Below are 12998 nucleotides of genomic sequence, written 5' to 3' on the forward strand. Positions count from 1 at the left end.
CCGTTGCCGACTATATTTCAAGTCGTCAAGGCGGGGTATTGGGTAAAGTTTTCAACTAGCAATAATCGCGCCTCGGACAAACCTCATAAGCTGCGCTACTACCACTGCGCAGTAGATACCAAAGATACCTGCTGTTGTTCCTGGAGACAACCTGTCTCTGAACAACACAATCTTGTCTCATGGGTCATAATGTCTTACTAGACATAGGGAGGAAGGGACTTCTCTGGGAAGCAGAAAAGTTAAATGATCAGAAAGTTGTTGCTGATACAATACAGTACTATGTGATAAAACATCATCTTAATCAAGTCCTGTATTATTTTTAAATGGACTATTCCCACACGTGCCCCTTAAATCCGCCACTATACTGCATCGGCTGCACTGTTGAGGTGATGGAACTCAACCAACCAGTCTCTGCACAGGGGGAAAACAGGCGAGAGTTAAAACCTCGTCTCCTTCTCACGGTTACTCCCTGGTCTCCATCAGCCGCCTCCTCTGTACTAACTTCAACATTAAAGCAGCGGCTCCAACTTCACTGACTCCCATTCGGTTCATTGTTCTGTTAGTAGTAATAGTTTTAGCCTGAATAATTCTGCAAATTATAAAATTTTCAAATAAACTGATCATAATAATAATAATAATAGCTAATACAGCTGCAGGCAGCAATACACAGGGTCCAGGTTAGTCGGTATGACGGTGACATCTGTGACGTAATGATGTTCAAGGCCTATTTGCAATGTTGTAGATATTATTAAGGTTAAGTTCAAGGTGACACTACCAAATAAACTGTCTCATATGGAATACACACTTATGTAATAATGGCAACAAATCTGACATGGTCGGTCATTCTCCATCTCTCTAGGGCACCCTTGGGGTGTGTTAACATGTTCCTTTCACAGTGTAATCTATTATGGTTATTATTATAACTTAACTACAATTCAGGAAGACCTATAAGCAAATTAATTGTCTGTTATGGAATACACCCTTATGTTATAATGACACATCTGGTTTTGACTATGAAATATGAAGTTTGTAGTATACCATTAATTTGGAATTTGGCTCAATACAGTATCTAAGGACTAATACAAATGAATGCTAGGAAATGCAGGTAAATATAGACATAGGTATCTGTAGAATTATTTAAAAATTCTGTAAATTCTGAAAGCTAACTCACCGTGGTGCGTGTATGCAGCTGCCCTCACAGTAACTGGCGTCACATTCATCCAAACTGTGATTACGCGTTGTGGGCAATGGTGCTGTGGTGGTCCAGCATGATCTCCTCTCTGCTCGGGCAGTTTATAAACTGCTTGCATTTCGGACATGTCTGTGTGTTCATCCAAACTTTAAATACGTGTTGTTGACGTTTTTAAAAACCCTGTCACACTGCAATGTTATGATTAGAAGATCTTGATGGTTGTAGGTGGGATTCGCACGACTAAATTTAACATTGGTAAAATTATATAAACAAAAACACACTTAAACAAAAGGAGAGCGTCAAGCCATTGCCTCTGTGCACGCAGCCATCTTGATCAAGTCCAGCAATAATGAATGACGCAATCAGTAGCAGTCCAATCAGTAGTCTGCAGTGCTATCAAGTGACCGTTTTGCAGATGAGAAAAATGCAGTTATTTTTTACTCTGGGCTGGACCCCTAATAATAATTATAATAATAAACTTGTATTTCTATTTTTATTATTATAATTATTAAAGCTGCCCGAAGTTGATATCCTATAACAGCAGGCTGCTGGGAACTCCTAATGGGTTAGTACTGCTCTCAACCTCATTTAAATCCTGGTGGGGATGAGAGTAGTTTCCTAGTTTAAGACAGTTGATAAAATGCTTTTCCGCCTACAGTATATCTAATAGTAGGACCAAATTTGTGTCACTCTGACAAATTGTTGGGCAGTTAGGACCGATTTCCTACTTTGAGAGGCTTGATAAATACGGACGATCCCTAACCATAAAAATCAATACAGTGCATTTGACGACTTCCTCTTTACATAAGAGAGCTAGAGCTATTATTATTATCAATACACCAAACTTTGCCAGAAACAGACATCTGAACAATCCACAATAATGCTGTCAAATAGTAACTTTAACTGTAAGCACCATTTGTATGGTTTTCACTAAAATGTGGATAAAAGTGACAAAAGTTTTGTATGTATTGGCAATGGAAGACATTTTATTTTTACAAATGCTTATCTACTCATTTGGTGGTTTGTTTTTCATGGCCTTTGAGGGGTGCATCGGGATGTTTCTTTTCCAGTCTTACCCGAGTTAGGGAGTTTCATGCTTGTGCGCAGGGCTTCGGGGTGGGGCAGGCTGTAAATAGTGACCACGCCGGTGGAGGTAGCCGCCGCCAGGAGACCCAGCCGAGGCAAGAAGGGAGCCTGGTGTTATGCGCGTCATTGCAATGGAATAGTACAATGTGTTACAATGACGTACTGTTTGCATTTCCGCTGTATTGAGGCAAGTGATCATTACTAGGTGAACGCTAGAGTACATCAAGGTATAATTGAAAATGGATTGTGGTTCGCCAGAGAAGTGCACACTTACCTTTCTGCTACAGGTCGGCAGCTCCCAGGCCCCAGCGGGGCACCACTTGAGTTGCCAAACAAAGCCTTTGTCCTGACCGAGACAGTACGCCAGCGAGGGGCATGACTCAGGTCTACAGGGTGAGAGGAAATATTAGGAGTGAGTATGTGTGTGTGTGTGTGTGTGTGTGTGTGTGTGTGTGTGTGTGTGTGTGTGTGTGTGTGTGTGTGCGGGAGGGAGGGGTATTTCCATGGCCAAATTCCAAAATTCCCTTCCCCACCAAATAAGTACTCATTGTTATTTTTTTGTAGTCAATGTCAATTACAAAATAAGTTAGCTGTTGAACAAAGAATCTACCTCAAGTTCACCACACTGAATAGGGGAATGGTGAGGAAGACAATAAAATCAAAAATTTGACTTTCAAATTGACCATAAACCAGTCGCCATATTAAAAAAAAAATATCCATCACAACCCAGCCGTCTCTTGAAGGGGACCTATTATGAAAAACTCACTTTTTCAGTCCTTGTGCACATACATTTGGGTCTCTGATGGGCCTACTAATACACAAACTGTGAAATAAGACAACCCAGTCAGTTCTTCTGCCTCGGTCAGAAAACGTGTGATCCAACAAGCCGTTCAGATTTGTCTCCCAAGCCTATATCACGTTGGCTCTCCTTAGAATTAGAACCGGCCCCCCACCTGATTAACGCCAACCACGGCTAGAGAAATAATAAAAGTGGAGTCAAAACTGCAGACAAGGGAAATATAAGTATTGAACAAATAATTCTGCTGTGTTTATTAAAAAAAAAAAAACAAAAAAAAACAAAAACTATGCAGCGCAATGTGCTATGCGTTTCTGCAACAAAACCAATACAAATAGGTTGTTTTTATTGTAGATATATTTATTTTATTTTATTTTCTGACATTAACTAAATTCAATGAAACAAAAAATCCCTGCGGTGTCCCCCACAAGCTTGAAGGTCGCAATGAAAGTTGGAACAAACTTCTAAATGAGGCCTTAGCAACTGGATTGCTTATTTCTCGCCTCAAACCTGTTCAGAAACAGATTTTGGTGGGCTGATAAGGTGAAATCAGTGAAGGTTTATGGCCTAAATACCATGCTCAAAACCCATTGGCTGACCGAACCCAGAGCTCATGCTCAAACCCCATTGGCTCACAGAACTAGGGGCCTCAGGAGGGAGGCGCCACCTACTGAAACAGACAGTCCTGGAACAGGATGGGTTCAGAGGCATGTTAGAATGGCTAAAATGCATAATCTGAGTGATATTTTCCGCAAAAATAAATAAATAAATAAATAAAAAGTTTTGGATAACACTTCAGACACATTAACTTGTTGAAAATGAGCATACTGGCGATGCGACACAACTGAATTAGGATGCGAGTGTGAAATCATTACCTGCTGTTGTACTCCATCTTGCCCATGTTCCACACCTGGACAAGGCCGTGCCCCTTGTACGTATGGTTCTTAAAATGCTGGTCGTCCATGCCCTGGTGGCAGGCCAGGGCCAGGTACTGGTCGGCCGGAGCGCCGTCTGGAGAAGGACACCACTCCAGGGCCCACACTGGCCCGCCAGCAAACAGGAAGGAATCCCAGCGTTCCGGGTGGGCCTCCACCGTCTCAAACCTGCTTGTCCATTTGATAAAGGGAGCAGGTGTCAAGGCGCGGATGGGTCTCGTATGAATCCCATTTAAATTGAACGTCAGTGTCTCAACAGGAAGCCTTGCTGATCAGAAAGCAGGGTAATGTTGACAAATGTGAAATAGATTGAATGCTTTTGCATGTGTTGTGTGATCACTGATTGTGTAACTAAAGCCAACCTTAAGATATGGTATAGTTGTGCTGGTAGTGACAATGAATTTAAGACATCACTTCTACACTTAGAAGAGGTAAGTTAAGGTGAACTGAAAGCTTGTGTAAGTTTTGCTGTTGTGCTATGTCATCAAATCAATGGCGGACGTTTGCTTTAGCGTGAACTACAATGTTCTGGCAGCGCCGCAGCTGATCCAGGGCGAGCGGATTTGACACCGACCTGTTGAGTCTGTGAAGAGTCTCCTCCTTGCTCAGTCCCTCCCTGGAAACTTTGAAAGCGGCGGACTGAAGCTCGAGGGGCAGGTACTTGTACAACTCACTGCAGAGAAACGCACAAGAGAATATTTGACAAGCAGGTGAAAGGTGAGCTTGCACACCTGTGGGGTCGAGAACCTAACTCTGTTACTAAATTTACCAAATGTACACATCGCATTAAAAGGCAATCTTAGAATTGTTTGGTGGAAAGTTCAAGAGAATACATTTATTTTTCACGTTTTCACGAAGAAATGAATTTTATCCTCAAATTGTCAGTTGTAAATTGTGCTTGATTCAGATATATATTTTTCTTTTTTCTAATTTCCATTGGTGATGTTGATTATTCGCAGAATGACCGATTGATTACCTCTGTGGTACTATGCGCCAGTCATTCACAGAGGGGACCCACTCTGGAAACACCCAGCTGCTGCAGTGCTCATCTCGGCTGAGACCGGAAAACAAACAAACAAAAATGTAATTAATGATCACAATTACCACAGCTCTTTATGGAGTTTAACTACAGTATGGCAGACTGTCTGATACCTAGCAGCCACTAAAACCCAACAAAATCCGAATCGCCACCAGAAGACTGAGGAGCCATCGCCCGGCCTCCACCTGGACTCTTCTGACTCTGAGCTGAACCAATTCCTGTTCACTTTCTCACCCTCCCCCGTGTCCGTTTGTTGTTATTCAAATCAAAGAAGCTTTCTCCAACTGTGCGGACTATGCTGATGTGCCTTGTTCTCATTAAATGAGAACAGTCAGTTGTTTTGCTGCTGTTAACACTGGCATTTCCACACATTAGATCGTTAGGACAGATACGCCATTTTTCCAACCCAGGCCTTATTAAATTGTTGGTTCCCATCATTTATAACTGTTCACGGCACAACCTCTTCTCTGCTGCACCTTCTCATTGTGCTTAAATGCAGTCCAATGGGGTAATGTTAAAAACATTCTATATCTCCGTTCTGAAAATTAATTTCAAATGTGTTGAGCAACAGTAATATCACATTTTATTTAAAACTACTTTTTGCAATTGCTGTAGTATAGCCCAAGTGGAGCTGATTTGCAGACTTGCAAATAAAAAGTAATTAAAACCCCAAAACCCGATCAAACACATAGTTTATGATTTCTTCTCTCAGTATAAATTACATTTAAGTAATAATATATTAAGTATAAATATTGAAGGCTTTAACATTTGCCCCACTGGACTACATTTGGACAGTGAGTTGCTGCAGAGCTGTAATCCATAGGGAACGGGGACGCGCAGTGGACCGGAGATCGTTTCCTTTCCACTGTCCCGATCCAATATGAAGCGGTCGGTCCCTTAACTCTGTTGTGCTCAAAAAATTAATTTCAAGTAGAAAACAAACGAAAATAAATACATCTAAAATTAAATACAGGAAAACCGGCGCGGAATGTACAGCACACTGCTGTCTAGAGCAGAGAAAACTCCACTCCAAGTTTTTAATTTTCCATACAAGTAAGAAAATCAGGAAACTAAAGTTTTCAGCCTAAACCCTGTCCTGTACAGTACACACAGCACCAAAATTTCAGTATGTGTTGTTTTTGATTTTGCACACGCGCCAAGGTCTTCGCATTTGGTCTGTGCAAATGGTAATTTGTACGAGTGTCAGCTCGTGCCAGCATTTCCGTCGTCCGGTAATTGTCGGTTTTTGACCAGGAAAATCTGTTGAAGTCCGATATATTTAAATCTCTCTGGTAATAATGTCCGGTGAAAAGAATTCCCTCCAAGCATAAATTGATTTAGTGCTGGTTGGATCATTTAGGTAAAAAATTTGGCAGATCTGTTCATTTCCGCACTCGGCAAGTTGCAATGGAAAGCCAACCAGTTTGGACGATCTAAAGCTGACCTTTCACCCCTGACCAATCACGTTCGTCGATATAGAAATAAGCCCAGCCCCCTCCCTCATCGACAGACTGCGCTTGTAAGCACCGTACACACGGAGCGGAGACAGAGCCGCAGCGTCTAGAACTCTGAGGAGAAACAGAAAGATGAAGTGTCGTTGACAACAAGGACACATACAACCATAGTTTGGCGTTTTCTAACTGACCCAAAGCAGACAGTGAATATTCATTGTGTAAAATATGTTGACGGGACGTCCTGACGAAGACGGACAACACCAACAACTTTACTTATTAAGACCTACTTCCCATATTAAATTTGTTTTTGATCAAAATTATATTTCAATGAAACTTCTTACTTCTTACTTATTGCTCACAAAGGAAATTATTTGATTTCAAGTCGTAATATTCGTAATAGTTATTTATTTTTAAAATAGCATTCACTGACGGGACTTATTTTATTTTGAATATTCAGTAAAAAAAATTATACTTCTACATGCCTTGATGATATCATTCCCTATATAGCCTGCTTATCAATTGTTTTTAAGCTCAATAAACACAGATAATGGGACGGGATGGTGACATATCGCCCTACACTTGTGATTGGATCACCCAAGGCGCATGCTAATGCCAGGTGTAAACAGGGCCTAAACGAGACTACATACAAAGTCTTGTTGGTGTTGTAGGAATCCCAGACCGGTTTCATCATGTTGTTGGGTAGTCCGTTGGCAGCTTTTCCGTACTGTTTGGCCTGGCTTTGCTTCAAAAGGAAGGAGTCGGGCACCAAAAAGGAGGAGAAAGAAGCACAGAAGAGGCTTAAGGTTAAGTTCTAATAGTTTTTTTTTTTTTAAAGAGTAGCTTTCACCCTCATAATCTCAACACTGTCTTTGTAGACTCACAAGGGAAACAACATTTCCTCAACTGAAAAATTGGAATATTAACATTTTGTCCCCACTGTGTCATGCCAAAAAAGCCAAAAAAGTACGTACAATGCTCTTGTGGAGGCGTTGAGAGGATTTGCTTTTCTCCGAGGGCTCCAGGTCGGACTCCACGCTGGAGGACTCAGTCTCTTCTTCCTCCAAGTCCTCCGCTGCTTCCATGTCCTCTTCAGCATCCGGTACAAAGTCCTCGTCTTCCGCAGTATTATCGCTGTCATCGTCAGGGCGCTTCCTCTTTCGGCCCTTAGCCCCCGCTGCACACAGCATAAAGCATTTTATATCACAGATCGCTTTAAGATCACCACTATCTTTTATAATGAATTTTCTGGATTCATACGGGGAATCGGCTCATTGCCAGTGAAGAGTGCCCTTAAGAGTGCCCATCAGATTCAAACATTTTGATACTGTGTTTGAAAAGGGAGAAGACGTTTGTGTACAAAAGAATGTGTTGCTGCCAAAATAAGACTTGACTGAGAAATAAAACTGTAGCTATTTTGCCAAGAACATGAGCTAAGAATATTATTTTGACCGGATTCACACACACACACACACACACACACACACACACACACACACACACACACACACACACACACACACACACACACACACACACACACAGTTAATAAAGAAAACAAGTATTTTCTGGACTTCAAAATGGTAGTTTCTTAAAAATGTGTATTCGATTTTGTTGTTCTGCACCTTTGCCGCCCCTGGGACCTTTTCGCACTGGCTTTGGCAGTGAGTCTGGGCTCCCATCGCTGGTCTTCTTCGAGGGTTCCGACTCATCTGGATACTCTTGCGCCAAGGAGTGGAGGTACTTCAACGCCCTGCGGGAAATATGTGTCGCAACACTGTCAGGCTTTGCATCAAATAAATGTGGAATTATTTTCTGACCCAACTTGTAGGAGTGAAGACAGACATGCATGTTTAAAGATTGAAATATTTGTATCTGACCGTATCCGACAAATTTTCTGCTACAAAATGCACATGGATAACACTTCAATTAAGTATTATAAATATGATGAATCAAATATATTTTTATATGTGTGAATCGAACACGGCTCTGTGTGTGCCCCGACCGCCGAGCCCCGTTCCACCCAATAAAACAACTAAAAACGGTGTGGGGACAAGGCACGACTTGTAGACCCGTTTGGATCATTTTCTGCGCATAACGCATGGAGAGGGGGTCATCGGGCAGAGAGTCATGGAGAAAGTGTCCCCATTTCAACAGTTTCGTTCCATACGCACCTGTCTCATTCCATAAGGAGACGTAAAATAACCTACATCTAAATTAAAAATGCACTGTTTTGGTGCGCCAACTGCAGACAACTCATCGCTGGCAGACAGGTTCCCCCCCGATTAGACTGACAAAACTCTTGAGTCGGGTACAGTACCCTACAATTTTGTAAAGAAAAAATAAGTAAATAAATGGTGAGACTATCTCAAGAAAAAGATGATGCCGAGCACATAGTGGCAGACTGGAGATTGTGACCTACACTTTAGCAGCACCTCTCCTTGGACGGCCGCTGGGAGTGGTCTCCTCTTCTGCGGCGGTGGGGGTTTGCTCCCTGTCCTCCTTCTGTAGTGCTGCGATTTCCACCGGCGCCACTCCCCGTGTCAACTGCTTCCTCACATACTTTCGTTTTGGCTTTGGCGGCTCCTCCGCTTGCTGCACTGTGTCGGCACATTCTGCCTCCGCTGTCGAGGGGTCCGTCCTGGATGCAGTGTTTTTTTTGGCGGGAGTCTTCCTTGCTGGGGTTTTTCTTGGGGTTGATTTTTGCAAGGTTTTGCCAGCGGCTTCATGGGAGGTGGCTTCTTGGTCATCGGCTTCCGGTGGTTTCAAAGTTTTCCTGGGTCGTCCTCTTTTGGCCGGGGTCTTTACAGGAGCCTCTCCGTTGACAGGATTCTCCTTGGTGAGAGTCCTTCTGGGTCGCTTCTGTTCAGGACTCACTGCGTCTGGTTTCCGCTCCATTTCATAGTCCAAAAATCTGGGATTTTTCCTCCGCTGGCGTCCCTGTGGGCTGGAGGTCAGTTCTAATTGCCCTGTGAGGAGAGTGTGATATTGTTATCCCACATCATTTTGAGTCAAATAAAGCATTAAACTTATCTTAAATTCTAAAAGATAAGAAGATAAGACTCCTAATGGAAGAAGTACATGGCCCGGATAATCTGAGTTCAAATCCCGTCACCTAAAATAAAAATGTGCCCACCGGTCTATTAGAAAAATAAAGGGTGTGTTTTTAATTCATTTTAGATTAACATGTATTTGTTTTCCTTTGTTTCCTCACCTAACCCATTCAACCCAGTCCTTTTAAAGATTTGTTCACTATGAATGAATCCTTTGTGAGTCTTGCATCATAAAGTATTAGTAGGCAATATTATTATTATTATTATTATTATTATTATTATTATTATTATTATTGTTGTTATTATTATTATTATTACTACAGTATAACAACATTTAATAAGGTTACTAGTATTTTCACCCATAACCCAAACAGTACAAGTGACAATAATTACATAATCTATCGTACCTTCCCCTGAGACGGGCACAATCATTGGCTCTTCATTTGCTTGCTGTGCTGTGTTGGTTTTCTCGGACGCTTCTTCACATGTGAGAGCACTGTCATTCTCCCTTTGGGATACCTGTCTCACATCCCAAAAATGTTAAAGATTAGAGACAGCCACTTTATCAAACTGTAATTCATGAAAAACATCCATGAATGTATTATACATTATACTTTTATTGACTTTGATGTGAAAACATAACATCAGCATCGCAGACTGTGGACACATGAGATGAAAAACAGTACAATACCTCCCAATGTTTCCTCTGGACTTGATGCCTTGGTGTGGTTGGGGGAGTCCAAATTGCAGATGGGGTCTGAGGGTCCTCCGCCAGCAACGTCTGAGTGTCCGAGACCTCATTTCCAGCATTCTGGTGGATTTTTTTATGCACATGAATCACAAAATCATCAACCAACAGCAAATCAACTTTTCTGTTACACACTCGCCCTCACATATGTAAAGCACTGGAATCCGTAATGTTTAGTATGGCGTTTATAAAGCAGCTCATTAATTACAAATAGAGTAAAACTACAAAGCAGGACAAATTAATTTACTCAACATCCTATCCTCTCCATCAATTCACAACCATTAAAACTCCACCTGCACAACATGTTAGATATACTATGAAGTTAAGCCCATTTGTAATATATGGGCTGCTTATTAAATGTCATTACGATGATGATGCATTTTGCTCTGCGCGTCCGTCCATGTTTCAGTCGCGATTTTAAAGCAAAAATCAACCTCTCTGTTTTACATTTGCAAACAAATTTTGGAGGGAATCGCATGTACAGGCCAAGTACATCAACTAGGTTAACTGTAATCTATGCGTGCACGGTCCCTCACATTCTCAGAGTCCTGGAGTCAAGTGATTAAAGGTTGGACTCGGTTCCAGACGAGTCATAGTGTTCGATTTTCCAACGCCTCTTTTACTTGGTGGAATGCAAAGTGTAAATCAGTCACATTCACCATGAATTACGCCAAACCCATTGGCCTATGTTGCCTTGAACGTATTCCTCTATTCCAGGCATAGCTGGACTGGCATCACATGCTGCCCATATCTTGATGCTGTTTGTAGATTACAGCTCAGCATTCAACACAATTGTTCCTGCTAAGCTTGTTCCCAAGCTCAGGATCCTGGGTCTTAACACCTCCCTCTGTAACTGGATCCTGGACTTCCCGACGGGCAGACCCCAGGTGGTGAGAATGGGAAATCTCTCCTCCTCTGCACTGACCCTGAGCACCGGAGCCCTGCAGGGCTGCGTACTCAGTCCCCTCCTGTACGCCCTGTTCACACATGACTGTGTGGCCACGCGCAACACCATCTTAAAGTTTGGGTACGACACCACCATCCTAGGTCTCATCTCCAACAACGATGAGTCCTCCTACAGAGAGGAGGTCAGCGTCTTGGCAACATGGTGCCAGGATAAACAACGTCTCAACGTCTGCAAGACTAAAGAGATGATCGTGGACTACAGGAAACGACCGCGGGCACGACATCGCGGAGCTGAAGTGGAGAGAGTCTCCTGCTTCAAGTTCCTCTGTGTGTCCATCAGTGATGACCTCTCCTGGTCCAGGCAATCGGAGGCGGCAATAAAAACTGCCCAAAAGCGCCTATTCTTCCTGATCAGGCTTCTCAACCTGCAACATCTGTAGTCACCTACAGTATGTAAATTAAATGTACAGCACCACAACTAGATGTACATATCCACCGGCACTCCTTCACTTTATATTTATATCCATATCTTGTGCAATAGACTGACCTATTTCTGTTGTAACTGCTACAATGTTCCAATTATTTTAGTTTCCATTTTAAGGATTATTTTTCTTATTTTCATTTTATGTACATACACTGTGACCTCTTACACAAATTTGTACCGAATGACCTTGTGTTGTACTTGACAAATAAAACACTTTGAACTTAATGCCCTATTTTGACGGTTTGCTTAGTATTTATTGTCTGGATGGAAACCGCTCACAAAATGCAAGTCGGCATTCATCCACAGTCACATGGGGACCTGGGTTGTAAAGATGGGGTTTTATTTTTATTTTCGGTTTAGATTTGTGTTTTCCTCAGTTTTCTACTCGAAGGAAGCAAAAAACCCAGTGCACCCTGTGCTGGGTCACCCACATCTCACTGTTGCTTTTTGTTGTTATGAGACTTTTACCTCTCAACGTATTTTCAAAGCAGAGTTTGATTTATAATCTGTGATAAGCTTCATTTAGGAGGATTTAAATGTATATTTAATACGACACAGACAATCAATACTATTATATTATTATAGAACCCAGAATCGCGATTGGGGCGCCGCCCCGAGCTTAGAGCTTATTGTACGTAATCACCGGGTGTGTTGTAGAAAATCTTTTAAACATCTTTTCCTACATTTCTGAGACAACAAGGCTTTTGCTGCTGCTACTACCTCCATATTTCTTGTCCGTCCTGGGGAGTAAATTGCTGGGAGTCAGGGTCAAGCTGAACACCAACACGACCAGCCTGGAATGAGAGTAGAAGAGACACATATAATCATCATCATCATCATTATTAGAGAGTTAGAGAATAATACATTTTGATTATGTCTGGGATGCATTAACATGTTAATGTGTATGTAATATACATAATATCCTCTGGAAGGAAGCGGGAGATGGAAGCCTCAGACCTCCCAGTAGAAAAAAAAAAAACCTCCGCAATTGACATGCTACATCCTACAAGTTCATTTATTGCCCCGCATACTTGAGTAAAAACAACAATGTCTTCTTAGACGTACAGTACTACGTTGTAGACCGGCAACAGGAGATAACGCATGTGACGTCACATCAACATGGGCCCACACGCTGTTGACGCCGACATGTTTCTATTTAACGTCATCAATCATGGGGTGGTTGTTTATTTCAATGGATGGGGTCGGTTGTTGTTGTTGTTACTTGAGTCTTTCTCCACGTAACGTAATGACAGTCATTTGCTTAACTCGTATTTTATTTAACTATCCGAGCGCCGGTGCATTAAGCGA

At 42.1% G+C, this 12998-nt stretch overlaps 1 protein-coding gene across 1 annotated transcript in view; it reads right to left on the bottom strand.

Annotated features, from left to right (window-relative positions):
• gtf3c2 (general transcription factor IIIC, polypeptide 2, beta) overlaps positions 1 to 10049 on the bottom strand; it is a gene marked incomplete at its 3' end in the record, with an annotated part of 28907 nt that extends 18858 nt beyond the window's left edge. Inside the window, exons 1-10 of the mRNA XM_080023729.1 lie at positions 9960 to 10049; positions 8922 to 9468; positions 8125 to 8252; positions 7474 to 7676; positions 7150 to 7244; positions 4986 to 5063; positions 4584 to 4682; positions 3950 to 4177; positions 2553 to 2664; positions 2269 to 2386 (exon numbers count right to left, since the gene is read on the bottom strand). Of these exons, the coding sequence (XP_079879855.1) occupies positions 2269 to 2386; positions 2553 to 2664; positions 3950 to 4177; positions 4584 to 4682; positions 4986 to 5063; positions 7150 to 7244; positions 7474 to 7676; positions 8125 to 8252; positions 8922 to 9468; positions 9960 to 9984 (1633 nt within the window). The 5' untranslated portion in view covers positions 9985 to 10049. The remainder of the gene's footprint in view (positions 1 to 2268; positions 2387 to 2552; positions 2665 to 3949; positions 4178 to 4583; positions 4683 to 4985; positions 5064 to 7149; positions 7245 to 7473; positions 7677 to 8124; positions 8253 to 8921; positions 9469 to 9959) is intronic.
• Between the last annotated feature and the right edge of the window lie 2949 nt (positions 10050 to 12998).

Source organism: Zeus faber (genome assembly GCF_960531495.2).
Source record: "Zeus faber genome assembly, chromosome: 2".
Lineage (NCBI taxonomy): Eukaryota > Metazoa > Chordata > Actinopteri > Zeiformes > Zeidae > Zeus > Zeus faber.